General features: G+C 40.7%; 1 protein-coding gene across 3 annotated transcripts in view; it reads right to left on the bottom strand.

Moving 5' to 3' along the window:
* Positions 1 to 5,540, bottom strand: part of MDFIC (MyoD family inhibitor domain containing) — a 96,324-nt gene extending 90,784 nt beyond the window's left edge. The window contains exons 1-2 of one of the 3 annotated variants that reach the window (XM_017864608.1): positions 5,521 to 5,540; positions 4,235 to 4,461 (exon numbers count right to left, since the gene is read on the bottom strand). In XM_017864608.1, the coding sequence (XP_017720097.1) occupies positions 4,235 to 4,461; positions 5,521 to 5,525 (232 nt within the window). In that variant the 5' untranslated portion in view covers positions 5,526 to 5,540. Of the gene's footprint in view, positions 1 to 4,234; positions 4,462 to 4,752; positions 5,360 to 5,520 lie in introns of those variants that run through there. The other 2 variants (XM_017864606.1, XM_017864607.1) reach the window with 2 other exon arrangements.
* Between the last annotated feature and the right edge of the window lie 8,976 nt (positions 5,541 to 14,516).

Below are 14,516 nucleotides of genomic sequence, written 5' to 3'. Positions count from 1 at the left end.
AAAAAGAAAGAAAAAAAGAAAAAAAAAAAAGACTGTTTTTAAAAGTCTACCAATATAACACATCTTTTCAGAGATTAAAGCCTATAAAACAATGGTTCTCAACTGGAGTTAGGAAGCACCTGAAGCTTGATTAAAATGCAGATTCTTGGCTCTTACATCCAGAGATCCTAATTCTATAAGTCTGGGATGAAGCCAAAAACATCAGTTGCCTCAAGGATAGCAGGGTTTCTCAATCTCAACATTACTGTTGATTCTTTCTTGTAAAGGCTGTCCTATCCTATGCATTACAGAATGTTCAGAAGTGCCCCTGACCTCCACTCACTAGATGCTAGTAGCACCCCCATTATGACCATCAAACATGCCTCCAGATACTGCCAAATGTTTCCTGAAGAACAAAATTGTCCCCAGTAGAGAACCAGGATTAGAAACTGTTCAAAGATGACACATTTTGTGAAATGCCATCCTTAATCAAAAGGATAAAATAATATGATAAAAATAGGAGAATACAGATATGTACAAGTATACATTATGTACACTGAAATAAACTGGCTTCCCAAAAAGAAAATCTGATTAGCCTCTATAAGCTACTGACAACTCATCTAAGCTTCTAAGTCAAAGCTCTTCTTATGTAATTTCAACTTGATTTTCTCCCCAGCTTCTATTTTAGATTATTTTTAATTAACTTCACTGGCATTTTGCATCCTGCTAAGAGAAGTCCGCCTAATAGTCTCAGAGGACTCTCCCACGAGAGAAGAGTGCATTAAATCACACATTATCACATTAAAGTATATTCCAGCACTCAGAGTCCAACGGTCTACATCTTGGCAAATGTAATGTGGTGGGGGTTGGGGGAAAGATACAGGGATGGGAACAAGCTCAAGTGATTCATGATATCCCAAGCCTGTTGTCAATGAATCCAGCCCTATAAAAAAGTTGAACTGACTCTCTACTTCAACTGCATTTATCACAATGGCATACAATTTATGTTATAATTTGTGCTTCCACCCTGATTTCTTGCTACTGACTGCATATGAGACCTTGGGCAAGTCACTTAAATTCTTTGGACACCCTTTCCCTTATCTAAAAAATGAGCAGACTGGATTAAATTATTTCTAAAGATCTCTCTAGTTACAAATCTCAAACTTATGAAAGAAGCAATTAATTCAAAGGCTCTTTGGATTATAGGAGTTCTAGTAACTATTGCACCAAAGGTCAAATACCTACATTTTCAATGTTGTTTTATAACACAAATTTTAAAATACTTAATCAACACAGGACAAATGGCAATTAGAGGGACCACATAAACAAGATCCATTCTCTCTTAAAATAAAATTAAGTATAATTCAAATGGCTTTTCACCTATCAAGACATGTATACAAGTACTTTGCATGAGAAAGTAAATCAATATTTCACAAGGTAGTCACAAATAAGAATATAGCTTTAAATTACATGTTTACTTTCTATTTTCTGTAAGAGAGATCACCAATCAGCTGCTCAGAGGCCACATCCAGCCTACAGTTGTGGTGGTTTGTTTGGCCTGGACAAAATTTGTTTAATTAGTTGCAAACTCTTAAAAATGGAGAGATGATACATACAAATCTGGATTTCCAGTATCACTTGAAATATCTGAAGATATTAACCCACTTGGCAACAATTAGCTAAAACTGAGGAATGTTGTTTCCTGATCCATGAGCTCTCCAGTTCCCTAAACTCCCCATTGCTCCATACTGTTTGACATCTATCCTGGTTCTTTCTTACAGCCTGGAGCATGTAAGCTTGTGTCCCTGCTCTGTAACTATTTTCAAAACACATGGGAAAGATTTGTAATGCTTTTTAATGCTTTCAAAACAATAGAAAAGCTTGCAGAACCACAGCAAAAAGGCAGAAATTTTAAGGAGGGAGAGTATGCGCTTAATATAGACAACCTTTCTAATTCTTAATGTTAATACTAGAATGGGCTGCACTACAGGTTTTTTTAACAAAACACCTAAAAGGATATAGAACTGAATTTTAGACTTGACGTGGAGTTCAGATTAGAGAATCCCTAAAATTACTTTCAACTGTAATGTTCCATGCCTTTGGTTAACAGTATGGATAGCTCATCACAATATAGTACAGTAATAAATGTAGAGCTTGTAAATGTCATTATTAACCTATATATGTATATTTAACTTTGCAGAGATAGACTTGATCATATCCTTCATGTTCCTGAAATAATTTTTTTTCTGTTAATTTGTATTTAAAATTCCACTTTTCTTACTGACTTTAATATAAAGAATTTAAAAATTGGGTTTCTATTAACTAAGCAGCCATATCCTACTGAAGAATTATTAGGCTGTTCTTCAGAAAGGATGACAAAGAATCCAAGGACAGAAGCAAGAGGATAAAAGAACTTGAGAAAGGGCTTAAGAGTAGAGTGGCCTTCGAGCAAAGCTTCTTCACAAATGTCTTTATCAATAAAACCAACCTAACCAAGCTTCCCTTGAAGCTTTCCTCTACCCATTTGCTCCAAGAATTTCTTTCTTTAAATACACCTTATGAGACCGCCTGTTTAAAATACAGTATTTTAACAAGATTCTGCAGATTCTCTTTTTAAAAATCAACTTTATGTTTAAATTAAATTGATCCCCATTTAAAGAAAGTTTTCAATCAAAGTTAAACTAATAATAATTTTTAAAAATGTCTAACTATGTTGCTAAAGCTAAGGCAATTTTCAGGTAAAATATAACCCAAGAGTTTCTACACTGATAATGTGTGTTGTACCCAACAAATGTGCTACTTCAGGCCATTCTAGATGCTCTGGTTCTTAAGGTCAGATCACATGACACAATCCAGCATTCTAATGCACAGATACAAGTACCACTGCACATTCTCCCAGATGATTTTAAAAATGCAAACTATTAAAGTTGGATATTGTAGATATTAGCTATTTCCAAATCAAATTATTTTCCTTGGGTGTTTGATGTTGATTTTTGACATAAGCCTAGTTTAACAATAGTGATTAGCAGCTCAAGTGTGAGCATAAACAGCCCATCAATGAGTCGATATGACTACTAACAGCATGCCTAATGACAGGAAAATGATTGTGCTGACAATACAATGTGGAGAACATGGGCTGCTTCTGAGAAAACATATGTTTATCATTCTAGTGCTCTGATTTTCTGCAGTTAATCATTTTTATTTTCTCTGTTTAGAAAACGGAGTCACTCATTTAGAGGCAAAAAATAATGATAAATATAATTCAGTTTAACAGCCCTGGGTACCAGAACATTTTAATTTAACCACAGACGTTTTCTGCTTTTACCTATTGTGGCTTGAAAGTTAACTCCTTTCCCAATTTTGCTGCCTTAAAAAAGTCTCCCTAAGATTCACTACATTAGTACTAGAAGTGGGAAATAAAGCTATCAGATATGCCTAAAATCAAGGGTATAGGGTAGGTTTTGAGAACTGGAAAATTACTTAGTTCTGATATATCAGTGACAGAATTATTTAGCTCAAAACCATCCTTAGAGTAAAATGCATTAGAAGTTTAAGAACTTTCCTCTCTGTCACCAATGGAAACCTGAAGTATATTGCCTTCAAGAGAAGAAAAGTTCAACTCGTTTAGAAGTTTGTTATGGAAGTTTCCCAGACGCAAGAGTATTTTATAGGCTGTGTGTGTTTACACTTTGGAAGAACACAAAGAAGCTAATTCATTCTTGGAAAGTGTTTCTTATAAACCTTGTTTATTTCAAAACAAACCAGTTACTGAAAACATGCATAAGCCATTCCAAAGCTATTGGTCACAGAAAACAGAATTATCAACTGGGTCGTAGAGGAGCCAACAAGAAACAGAAAGATGAAACGGAGTGAGTGCATGCTTGTTCAGAGGGCTGGGGCAGTCCTGGACCTGTTGAAGAGACCTAGAGGAGAAGTGCTTCAGAACCTACACATTGAGTCTTAGGCCCAAACATGCATATGCTTAAGAAAGAAGCAATCCTGTCATCCTGTTTCTTCGCAACCAAAGGAAGGGGGAGTGGAGGGACCAACGGATCCCGCCCTCTTACCCGGTTGTTGATCTAGGGAAAGGATCCTTAAGAACTTGCTTGAGTAACGCGAACTGTGCAAAAGTTCTCAACTATGAGGTGGGAGCCCCTCCTCACGGCACTCCACCTACCCCCATCCGTACACGTGTGAGCAAACTGAAAAAGGCAACAACGACAAAGAAGCTTGCCACTGGCAAGCGCGCACTCACCCTGGGCTGTGGAGCCGCAGGCCGAGACCGCCGCCCGCCTCGGCCGGCGCGCTGCCGGCCCCGCGGGGCGCGGGAGGCGAGGGTTTCGCCCGCGCGCGCGGACATGGGCCGCTCCGCGGCCAAGCGCCGCGCCGGCGCCGCTGGCCCGCCTAAGCTCGGCCCCCGCCCCCAGCATGGGCGCCCCGGAGGAAAGGGCTGTGGTGCTGGGTGCAGGGAACTGACTGCTTCTGGCGAAAAAATGTACAAAATTTTTTTTAAAAAATGTTTTTAGAGAAGAGCACACCACCCCTACGGGACGTTCCCTCCGCCTCCACTTCCCTCCCTCAAACTCCACCCCGGGGAAGTTTTGATTTGAAACTAGCGAGGAAAACTGTTACAACGCAAGTTGACAGCGGCGGGGTCCCCGGGGTCCGAGGTGGACCAAGCGGGGAGGGGCTGGAAAGAGAGATCGGGTTTGGGAGAAGCCCGGGGATAAGGATCAAACCCCTCCTCTTCCCAGCCCGGAGACGACCACCTACCTCCGCATCCCCCCCAATCGCTCCAAGCCCCTTCCTCCGCCGCCTCCTCTTCCGCCTCGGAAAGTTAGCGAGGCTCCGGCAGCGGCCGCATTTTCGCCCCGGTGGCCTGACGACGGCGGCGGCCGCCCCTGCGCGTCCCTCCCGCCTCCCTCCGGCTCAGCCCAGACGCCGCAGTGGCGGCAACTGCGGCAGCGGTGGCGGCTCTGACTCCGCGCACTCCGCCCCCTCTTTCCAGCCAGCTCACTCCAGCCGGCTCCCCTGCAAGGGGGCCTTCCCCCTCTCTGCCTCTCTTTCCCCCCTTCCACTCCTACACTCCTGAAACACTTCTCCCTCTGTTGCTCCTTTTCATCACATCCGGATCGGGGAGGCCTCGAACTCTCGGCTGGCGGCCCCGAGGCTGAGGGCGGCGCGACCCGGGCTCGGCCGAGCGATCCCTAGCGCCCTGCGCTGTCTGGGTCAGGAGGCCAGAGCCGGCCTGGGCTGGCGCGGGCTCCCCACCCGGGCGCTGCGCCCTCCCGGGGCTGGGAAAGAGGAGTGAATGGGCAGGTCCCTGGCTGCCCAGACGTCTCCCCACCCCGTCCAAAAAGTCACCTCATCCTTTCTCCTTACTCCTGCCCCAAGACAGACGGAGGCTTTGGGAATATCCTGAAGAAAACCTTTAGGGTGGACAAGGAGAAACGAAAACACTATTACAGTATCGAACTTTCCTGGTGGGATAGACGAAGTGTGTGTTTGAAACCTTGACCCGTGGGTTGAACGTTTACTCACTTCATCTCTGGCTTCTAAATTACTCTTCGGTCAAACAGGGTTCCTGATCAGGTAAAACCAGTTGCAGCTGCACGAATCCGCTGGAGGAATCCAGGCAAACAAGATTGGCACCCGTGTGGATGCCCTGGTACTGGCCCCAGCCTGGCCTATGGCAAGCTGAATGCCTCACTGGATCAGTGGTATCTGAGGGGAGATAAACTTGTGGTCGGAAGTAAAAAGCTGATCAACTTTCCGTTTATAAATGAGACATTCTGATTGTAGCTTAATCTGATAAGCTGAGAATAGCACGTGTAAAGTAATTTACAGATATATAGTACTTCAATGGTATACTCAGATAACTTTTGCTCTTTATTTCATTTTGAGTGAAATGCAGAATTCATTTGTAGAAAGCTAGAACGAACTCATTATTCGATTCCTTGGACAAGCGAGGAATCACAGTAACGTTATCAAAAATGAAGAAAATGTACATTGGATTCATTGTCTTTCTAGGTGCATCGTTAATAATATCCCAGAAATTTCATTTCTTCAGAAAACGCATTGGAATTGATTCCAATTGTTTACAATGATTTGTTACCTATGAAGAGACAGTGCACTCTAACTTGATTTCAATGATCATAAAAAAGACAGCCTTCGGCCGGGCGCGGTGGTTCACGCCTGTAATCCCAGCACTTTGGGAGGGTGAGGGGGGTGGATCACCTGAGGTCAAGAGCTCAAGACCAGCCTGGCCAACATGGTGAAACCCCATCTCTACTAAAAATAGAAAAAAGTAGCTGGGCATTGTGGCGGGCACTGGTAATTCTAGCTACTGGGAGGCTGAAGCAGGAGAATCCCTTGAACCCAGGAGGCGAAGGTTGCAGTGAGCCGAAATCGTGCCATTGCACTCCAGCCTGGGTGATAAGAGCAAGACTCCACCACAAAAAAAAAAAAAAAAAAAAAACAGCCTTCAAAGTTGCTGATGACAGTCATTCAGACCATACTCCCCAAAAAGACAAATGACACTTTGCCCCATGACCCATAACTAACATTTTTTTTTCATGTGGAGATTTCAGAAATGGTATGAATTCAAGTGCATTAACTCTCTTGAAAACTTGTCTAGGAGCCTGGACTATTTGGAATTTGTTTGATGGAAGCAGATCAATTCTGAAGATGACTTCATCACCACCAGAGAACAAACATTTAGGATGTCTCAGAGCCAAATGTAGCATCATCTGCACTCAAAATTTACCTGCTCTGGAAAATTCTGTTTTATCCCTGTACCATTCCTTGCCCTATTTTTAAAATTCTCTCACAAAGATGTTAAGGTGCAATAATATAAAGAAGTTACAGCTTTCTTCTAGAAAGTCATAATCAATGATAAATATTTGTTCACTTAATTTCACACAGTCCTTAATATTGCACACGTGGTGGTTGATTCCATAGATATTCCTTAAATTAAATTTTAAAATCTTACTCTTTAATGGAGAAGACACAAAATTAAAATAACATTAGGAGCAAATGAGAAGCTGTAGGGTAGAATCACCAAGGTTGTCAAATACTGTACCTCTTTCAGCTGTGTGACTTTGGACAGTTAGTCACCCACTCTATATACCTTGCTTGCCTCATAATATGAGAATGAAATTCTTCGCAGAGTTTCTTTTTGAGCACTAAGTAAGGTAGTTTTCCTATAGAATTTGGAAGACTGTCAAATAAGGGAAAAAGTGTTCAAAAGTATCAACTGTTACTACTATTTACACAGAAGCATCTTGAGGGGTAAAGCTTACCATGACATAATGACTGTATCAAAAGGGTCATATCAAAATACCAGGTTGTCATGCCATGCACCTGACGCAAATGAGCTCAATGAATTCTTCCATCTGTCCATCTGCCCTATAAGTAAATTGCCAAGATTGTACCTTCAGGATTAGAACTCAGGTCTGTCTCTCTTGCAGGCTATCCTGCATCCCTAGGTAACTCAGGTCTTCCTTCTGGAGGATCTAGAAGTGGTCTTAATGCCATTAGCCTGGTGTCTGATATGCCAGGAGTTAAGTGTGGGCTCCTGAGTGTCCCTCACACCTCCCATTTCCCACATCCCTGGCTGCACTTGCTTGTTCTGATTGCTTAGTTTGTTTCCTGACAAGCACTCCCGTACGTTCATCTCTCATTCTTTCACTCAGTGTCGTGAACTAAGTTTGTGTTTCCCCAAAATTCATATGCTGAAATCTTAGCCCCTAATGTCAGTGGGGCTAAGTGGGGTGTTAGTAAGTGGGGCCTTAGGTTATAAGAGTGGGGCCCTCATGAATGGAATTAATGATCTAACAAAAAGACACAAGAGGCCAGATGTGGTGGCTCACACTAAGGCAGGGAGACCTTTTGAGGCAAGCACTCTAGGACCAGCCTGGGCAACATACAAAGACCCCATCTCTACAAAATTGTTTTTAAAAAATTAGCAGGGCATAGTGGCATACTCCTGTAGTCAGTCACTCTAGAGGTTGAAGCGGGAGGATCACTCAATCCCAAGAGTTGGAAGTTACCGTGAGCTATGTGGGATACTGCACTCCAGTTTGGCAACAAAGCAAGATCCTGTCTCTTAAAAAAAACAGACACACAAGAGTTTCCCAAGGCCCCACCTTCTAATACTATCATCTTGATGATTAGGATTCAACATATGAATGTTGGGGGACTACAAACATTCAGACTCTACAAAGGGGAGACATATTTTCTAAGTTACTATTTATAAAAGCCACTCTGGTATTATGCATAAAATTGTTCGGAGGACTGAGAGTGGATCTAGGGAGTCCAATTTGGAGGCAAGGGTTGATGCTGGCGGAGGGAGTGAAGCCAAGTAGATAGGGATAAAGGATGAGGAAGCTAGAGGAATTGAGAGCAACTGCCAACTTTCTGCATCTAGGTCGATGATGGTGGTACGACCTACAGAGATGAAAACATTCAGGAGAAACAGTTTTTGGGGAAAGCTCCTGAGCTAATCATGTAAATGATGCAGCATGTATGAGACACCTAATTGGAACTGTCCTACATAGGCTGCTGGACATGGGACTGGATTATAAGCATATAAATGGTACTTTACTAACTAGGAGGTTATCAGAGTGCCCAAGGCAACTGCGCAGAGTAAAAGGTGCCCTGGAACTCAATCCACATGTATCCTTACTTGCCTCTCTCACTTTCTCCACATCCTTCCCAGTGACATAATACTATTATCTGCTTGGCTTGGAGAACCACTACTGTTTAAGTACTACTACTGTCCGTGTCCCACTTGCTACCCCAGATCCCCCTGGGTTGTCTTTATTAAGCTAGATTTTTCCATGTCTTATGCTATCTTAATCTGGGTGGGTGGAAATTCTCCAGGGGTATCAGCTTGCTGGTGAAACTCAATGCCCTACCCTGGATCAGTCCCCCTGCCTTTGAAATTCTTGTGTGCCTTACAACCATTCCTGCCTAGTGATGTGCACACTAATGATGATACAATAGTATGTGAACACATTGTGAAAGAGGTCTGACATGAGCTAAGCAAGTGAAATAAAGAACTAATTAAAAGAGTTTATAAAGCATCCTTATGGACTACTTAATCTTCATCATCCATTCATTAAACATTCATCAAACATTTATTGTGCATCTACTATATAGTAGGCCACATATTAGGCTCTGGAGATAAAGAAATTTGATTTGATGTCTTGAAAAGCGGCTAAATTAGTTTTCACTTGGGCAGAGGCTTATTTGCCTAGTAAAGTCAAAATTAATCTCCTTACATAGATATCTAAACCAGAGGTCTACAACTGGGGTGTGTAATTGTAAGGGCATTCCAAGGGATGCATAAGACAATCTACTGAAATTTGGGCAGAAAATATTAGAGTGAGCATTTATATATGTTTTTATGCTATAATTTTAATTTCTATTTTGAGTATCTTTTATACGGTGTATTGCGCATTTGTACAAAAGTACTTGGGTATGATTTATAAGTAAACATACATTAAGGGTTCACATTCAAATACCCTCTTTGTTTAAAAAAAAACTTTTTACCTTTAAAGAGTCATTCCCAGATTATATCAAGGGTAGTTTTTCTGGAAAATATGTTTACCTTATTTATGTTAGAAGCAGGACTTTAGCAATCTCCAAACCCAATGACCTAGAAACCAGGAAATAACAACAACATACTAAATACCTAAAATAACCTTCACGATGTTCAGAAAATGACAACACAAAAGACATAATCCTTCTCAAATCTTACTTGTTCTTTTGTGAATACACACCTCTAATCAAACTTTATTTTCCATTGTTTCAGCTCACAGTGTTTTAGAAGAAGAAAACTTAGGGCGCAGGGACATGGAGGGGAAGGGATTAGCTAAGGGAGCTATTAGGTCAGAAAAACTGACAGCAGGAGAGATGATAGCTGACAGACAACGAAGATACAGGAAAATAAACATGTTGTAACAACGCCTTTGTGAATTCAGCTTCGTGAAATAGTCTATGCTCCTAATGAGAGCCTGAGTCATTAAGGAAAGAGTCAGTTAGTTATATGAGTGCTATATTCTGTTTTTAGGGGATCAGGTCAATCTTTTACATTCCAGGAAAACTCTTTCAAACATGTTCAAAATTCCTTTAAAAATAGGTTGCTACTTGAAAGAGTAAATTCCACGGAATAACAATTTTACAGCTGCAAGGGGAATTAGCAATCATAATTCCAGGCCAAGCTGTCTTGATCGCATTGCTCTACCTCCTAGTACTGTGTCAGGTGCAATCAGGTGCAGGGGAGGTCAGGTGCACAGGTTTCCGGAAGGCTGCTCTTAGAGTAGAGCACTTTCTTCCTTTTCTCCATAATGTATTAGTCCTTCTCTTAAATTTTAACTGAAACAACTGGTTCTTCTGCTTTTTAAAAGTTTAAAAATCACCAGTTTTGCCCAACTCCTTCATTTAATGTGTAAAAAAAAATACAAAGACATAAAGTTTACTCACTAGGTTCAACAAACATATATGGAATGTTTACTATATGTCAAACCACATGCCAGACACTAGAGTTTCAAGTGTAGAAGAAACACTGTTTTAGTCTTCTGAGAATTCATGGTCTATAAGGCCAGAGGCAGAAGAAGGCAGCAATGTAGCAGCAGAACAGTCACCCAAATACTTACCATACTGCAGGAGCAAAAAGGAAGCAGCACCTACCTAACTCAGCTCAGGCGTAGGTGGGGAGAGTCAGGGTACATTTTAGAAAGAAGATAATACCAAATTGAGTATTGTCGATGAGTAAGTTTGCCTGTCAAAGAAGTTAGGGAATTTCAGACAGAAGTAACACTTACAAAGACAAAGAAATACAAAAGCCCCAGAGAAGTTAAATGACTTGGCAAAGGTCAGTTCATGGATTAATTACAGAGCCAGTCTTAGGAGCCTAAATTTCTTGTCATCGAGGCTTCTTGCTCCAGCTATCTGGATAATGCATGTAAATGAATCCATCATTTCTAAGTGATGGCAAAGTAAGGTCGTGCCTGTTGTTATATTTTTAAGTTCCAAAGATTTTCTGTTATGAATGGGTAACCGAAGAACCAGGCATAAAGTCTCCTGTTGCTGAATTAGTCCTCTCCAAGGTCTCAGTTAGTGTCCCTTTCAGTTGGCTGACTTCTCTGGCCTGGGGCACTGGCTTTCAGGGTCTCTCCTTGCTGTCACTGTACTTTCCTTCTTGTCTTTTAAAGGAAGGGAGGGAGATGTTAAGGCATACAGAGGCACTTGTCAGATAAAAGCAACATGACTGAAGACAGAAATGAGAATGGTCATAACATATGCAGTAGACAATAAGTAGACATTTGCTTCATACTAAGAAACTGAACCTAGATATACCAGGAGAATAAAATTGTGAAAATTTTCAATACAAGGAGCTCCTGAAAATAATGACCGATCTGCTGAAACTGCAGTTGAAAATAATGTCAGCATGATGATCATGACAAAAATGTTTAAAATGGTGTAGAAGATGAGGATTCTTTTGTTACTATAACCCCTAAACTCATTTAAATTCTCAAGTAAAGAAAAAAATATCATCTCTGACATTTGAATCAGTGCCCCCATTTCTCAAAGTTTTGTATTAAGAAATACATGCTAAATTTAAAAAGCAGGATTGCAACAAAACTACAGTCATGAGCAACATAACAATGTTTCAGTCAACAATGGGTGGCATATATGACAGCGGTCCCATAAGATTGTAATAGAACTGCTTTATGCAGGTATACCAGTTTTTATCTTTCATGCCATATTTTTACTCTACCTTTTTGTTGTTGTTTGATTAGATATACAGCTACTGACCATTGTGTTACAATAGCCCACAGTTCTCAGTAGAGTAGCATGTTGTACAGGTTTTTATTCTTTCCTTCCCTTTTCCTTCCCTTTTCCTTCCTTCCTTCCTTCCTCCTCTTCTCTCTCTCTCTCTCTTTCTTTCTTTCTTTCTTTCTTTCTTTCTTTCTTTCTTTCTTTCTTTCTTTCTCTCTTTTTCTTTCTTTCTTTCTTTCTTTGTTTTCTTTCTTTCTTTCCTTCTTTCTCTCTCTCTCTCTCTCTCTCTCTCTCTCTCTCTCTCTCTCTCTCTCTCTTTCCTTCTTTCTTTCATATGGAGTCTTGCTCAGTCCCCCAGGCTGGAGTGCAGTGGCATGATCTCAGCTCACTGCAACCTCTGCCTCCCAGGTTCAAGCAATTCCCTGCCTCAGCCTTCCAAGTAGCTAAGATTATAGGTGTCTGCCACCACGCCTAGCAAATTTTTGTATTTTTTAGTAGAGACAGGATTTCACCATCTTGGCCAGGCTGGTCTTGAACTCCTGACCTCGTGATCCACCTGCCTCAGCCTCCCAATGTGCTGGGATTACAGGCGTGAGCCACCATGCCTGGCCTGTCGTACAGGTGTATAGCCTAGGATCAGTAGAGTATACCATACCACATAAAGGTGTAGCAGGCTATATTATCTAGGTTTGTGAACTCTATAATGTTCACACAACAATGAAATCAACCAGTGACACATTTCTCAGGACGTATCCCCACCAATTAAGCTATGCATGACTGTATATTGTTCACCCAAGCATGGGACCTATAATGAACTCTAGGAAAAAGTCAAGGTTTCCTAAATATCCTTCCACCTCCCATCCTTCTTTTCTCTCCTACTTCAAACAGCCCCTGTCTGTCACCCCAGCACCTGCAGCTCTATATTCTTTTCTTGCTACCATAGGTTCTCAACTTTAGACAGTGTGCAAATCTGGGCCAAGCATTATAAGGAATAAATTTGATTTTACATGTTAAATACAAATATATGAATAACTCATGATCTTTTTAATTCTACCAGCAACAGTTATGTCTCTATCTTCATAGACCCTCAAAAATGAACTTAGGCCCACAGGGAGACATGGAGAGGTTATTTATTGCCACACTACTTGTGTGGCAGGGAGTTGAAGTCAACCTAGGCAGCCATCCTTGGGAAAGCAGGAAGTTGATTATGTAGATGAAGAGCATGGGGTATTGTGTAGCTATTAGAAGGAACAGATGATAAACACATGTAGAAACAAAGTAGATCTAAAAATGATACTTAGTGAAATGTGCAAGAAGCAGAATGTAATTTTTGTTCAGCACCAATTAATAACTAAAAATATGTGCAGGGAAAACAGAGCACATTTTATGAGAACACACACAAACAAGAATGTGCATAAACATCTGAGAATGCTAACCTATGAGGAGACAAAGAAGAGAGTGGAGACTGGGAATTAGAGAGAGCAAATAAATATATGCAGACAAACATAGGTATAAAAAGGGAGGCCTTGCACAGACCAGTGAAGATAATGTACCATATACGAAGGTGCTGATTAACTCAACTGTGGTCTAGAGGTTCAAAATAATGACTATGACCATCATTATGACAACTTTTACTACTACTACTATCACCATCACCGCCAAAAATAATCATCATCATAATAAAAGTGTTACACCAATTTGTATTGATAGATTATCAGGTAATATAATAAAATTATCAGAATAAATGAAGATGTTGTAGGGATATACATTGGGGGAGGAGTACTTTACACATATCCCTAAAATACCTAAAATTAGGGAGAAGCAACTACTTAGTTTGGCTTTGTTTCAGATCAGCAGCGCTAGCAAATTTTGGTTGAAACAGCAAATCTATACAAAGGTTTTGTTTGTTTGTTTGTTTTGTTTTGTTTTTTACCGAAGCTCCCCAGGTTGAGCATCCCTAATCCAAAAATTTGAAATCTAAAATGCTCCAAAATCCAAAGAACTGACATGACACCACAGTGGAAAATTTCACACCTGACCTCATGTGACAGGTCACATATATTATTAAAATTATTACATAAAATTCTCTTCAGGCTACATGTATGAGGTCTTTATAAAACATAAATGAATTTCATATTAAGACTCAGGTCCAAGCCCCAAGATATCCATGATGTATGTGCAAATATTCTAATATCTGAAAAAATCCAAAATTCAAACTGTTTTTGGTCCCAAACATTTTCAATAAGGGATACTCAACCTGTATAGACTGTGGTAGTGAGCTGAATGGTGGCTCATTAAAAGATATGTCCATGTCCTCAGAACCTGTGAACGTTACCTGTTTGGGTAAAGAGTCTTGCAGATGTAATTAAGTTAAATATTGTGAGATGAAGAGATACTCCTGGATTATCCAGGTAGGCCCTAATTTCAGTGGCAAATATCCTTATAAGGGACACACAGAGGAGAAGACAGGCATAGAGGAGAAGGTGATATAAAGATGGACACAGAGGTTAGAGTTAAATGGCCACAAGCAGAAGAAGCTGTCTCACCATTAGAAATCAGAAGAGTCATGGAGTGGATTCTCCCCTAGGGCCTCAAGATGGAGGATGAACTTACAGCACCTCAATTTCAGGCTTCTGGTCTCTATGATTGTGAGAATAATCTTTTGTTCTTTTAAGCTACAAATTTAGGGTAATTTGGTACAGTGGCCACAGGAAACCAATACAACTTGTCTTCAGGAATAGTGAAATTGA

This window comes from Rhinopithecus bieti, unplaced genomic scaffold (assembly GCF_001698545.2).
Source record: "Rhinopithecus bieti isolate Rb0 unplaced genomic scaffold, ASM169854v2 scaffold_75173, whole genome shotgun sequence".
NCBI lineage: Eukaryota > Metazoa > Chordata > Mammalia > Primates > Cercopithecidae > Rhinopithecus > Rhinopithecus bieti.
Note: the sequence above shows the minus strand (reverse complement) of the source record. Positions and strands in the feature narration are given on the sequence as shown.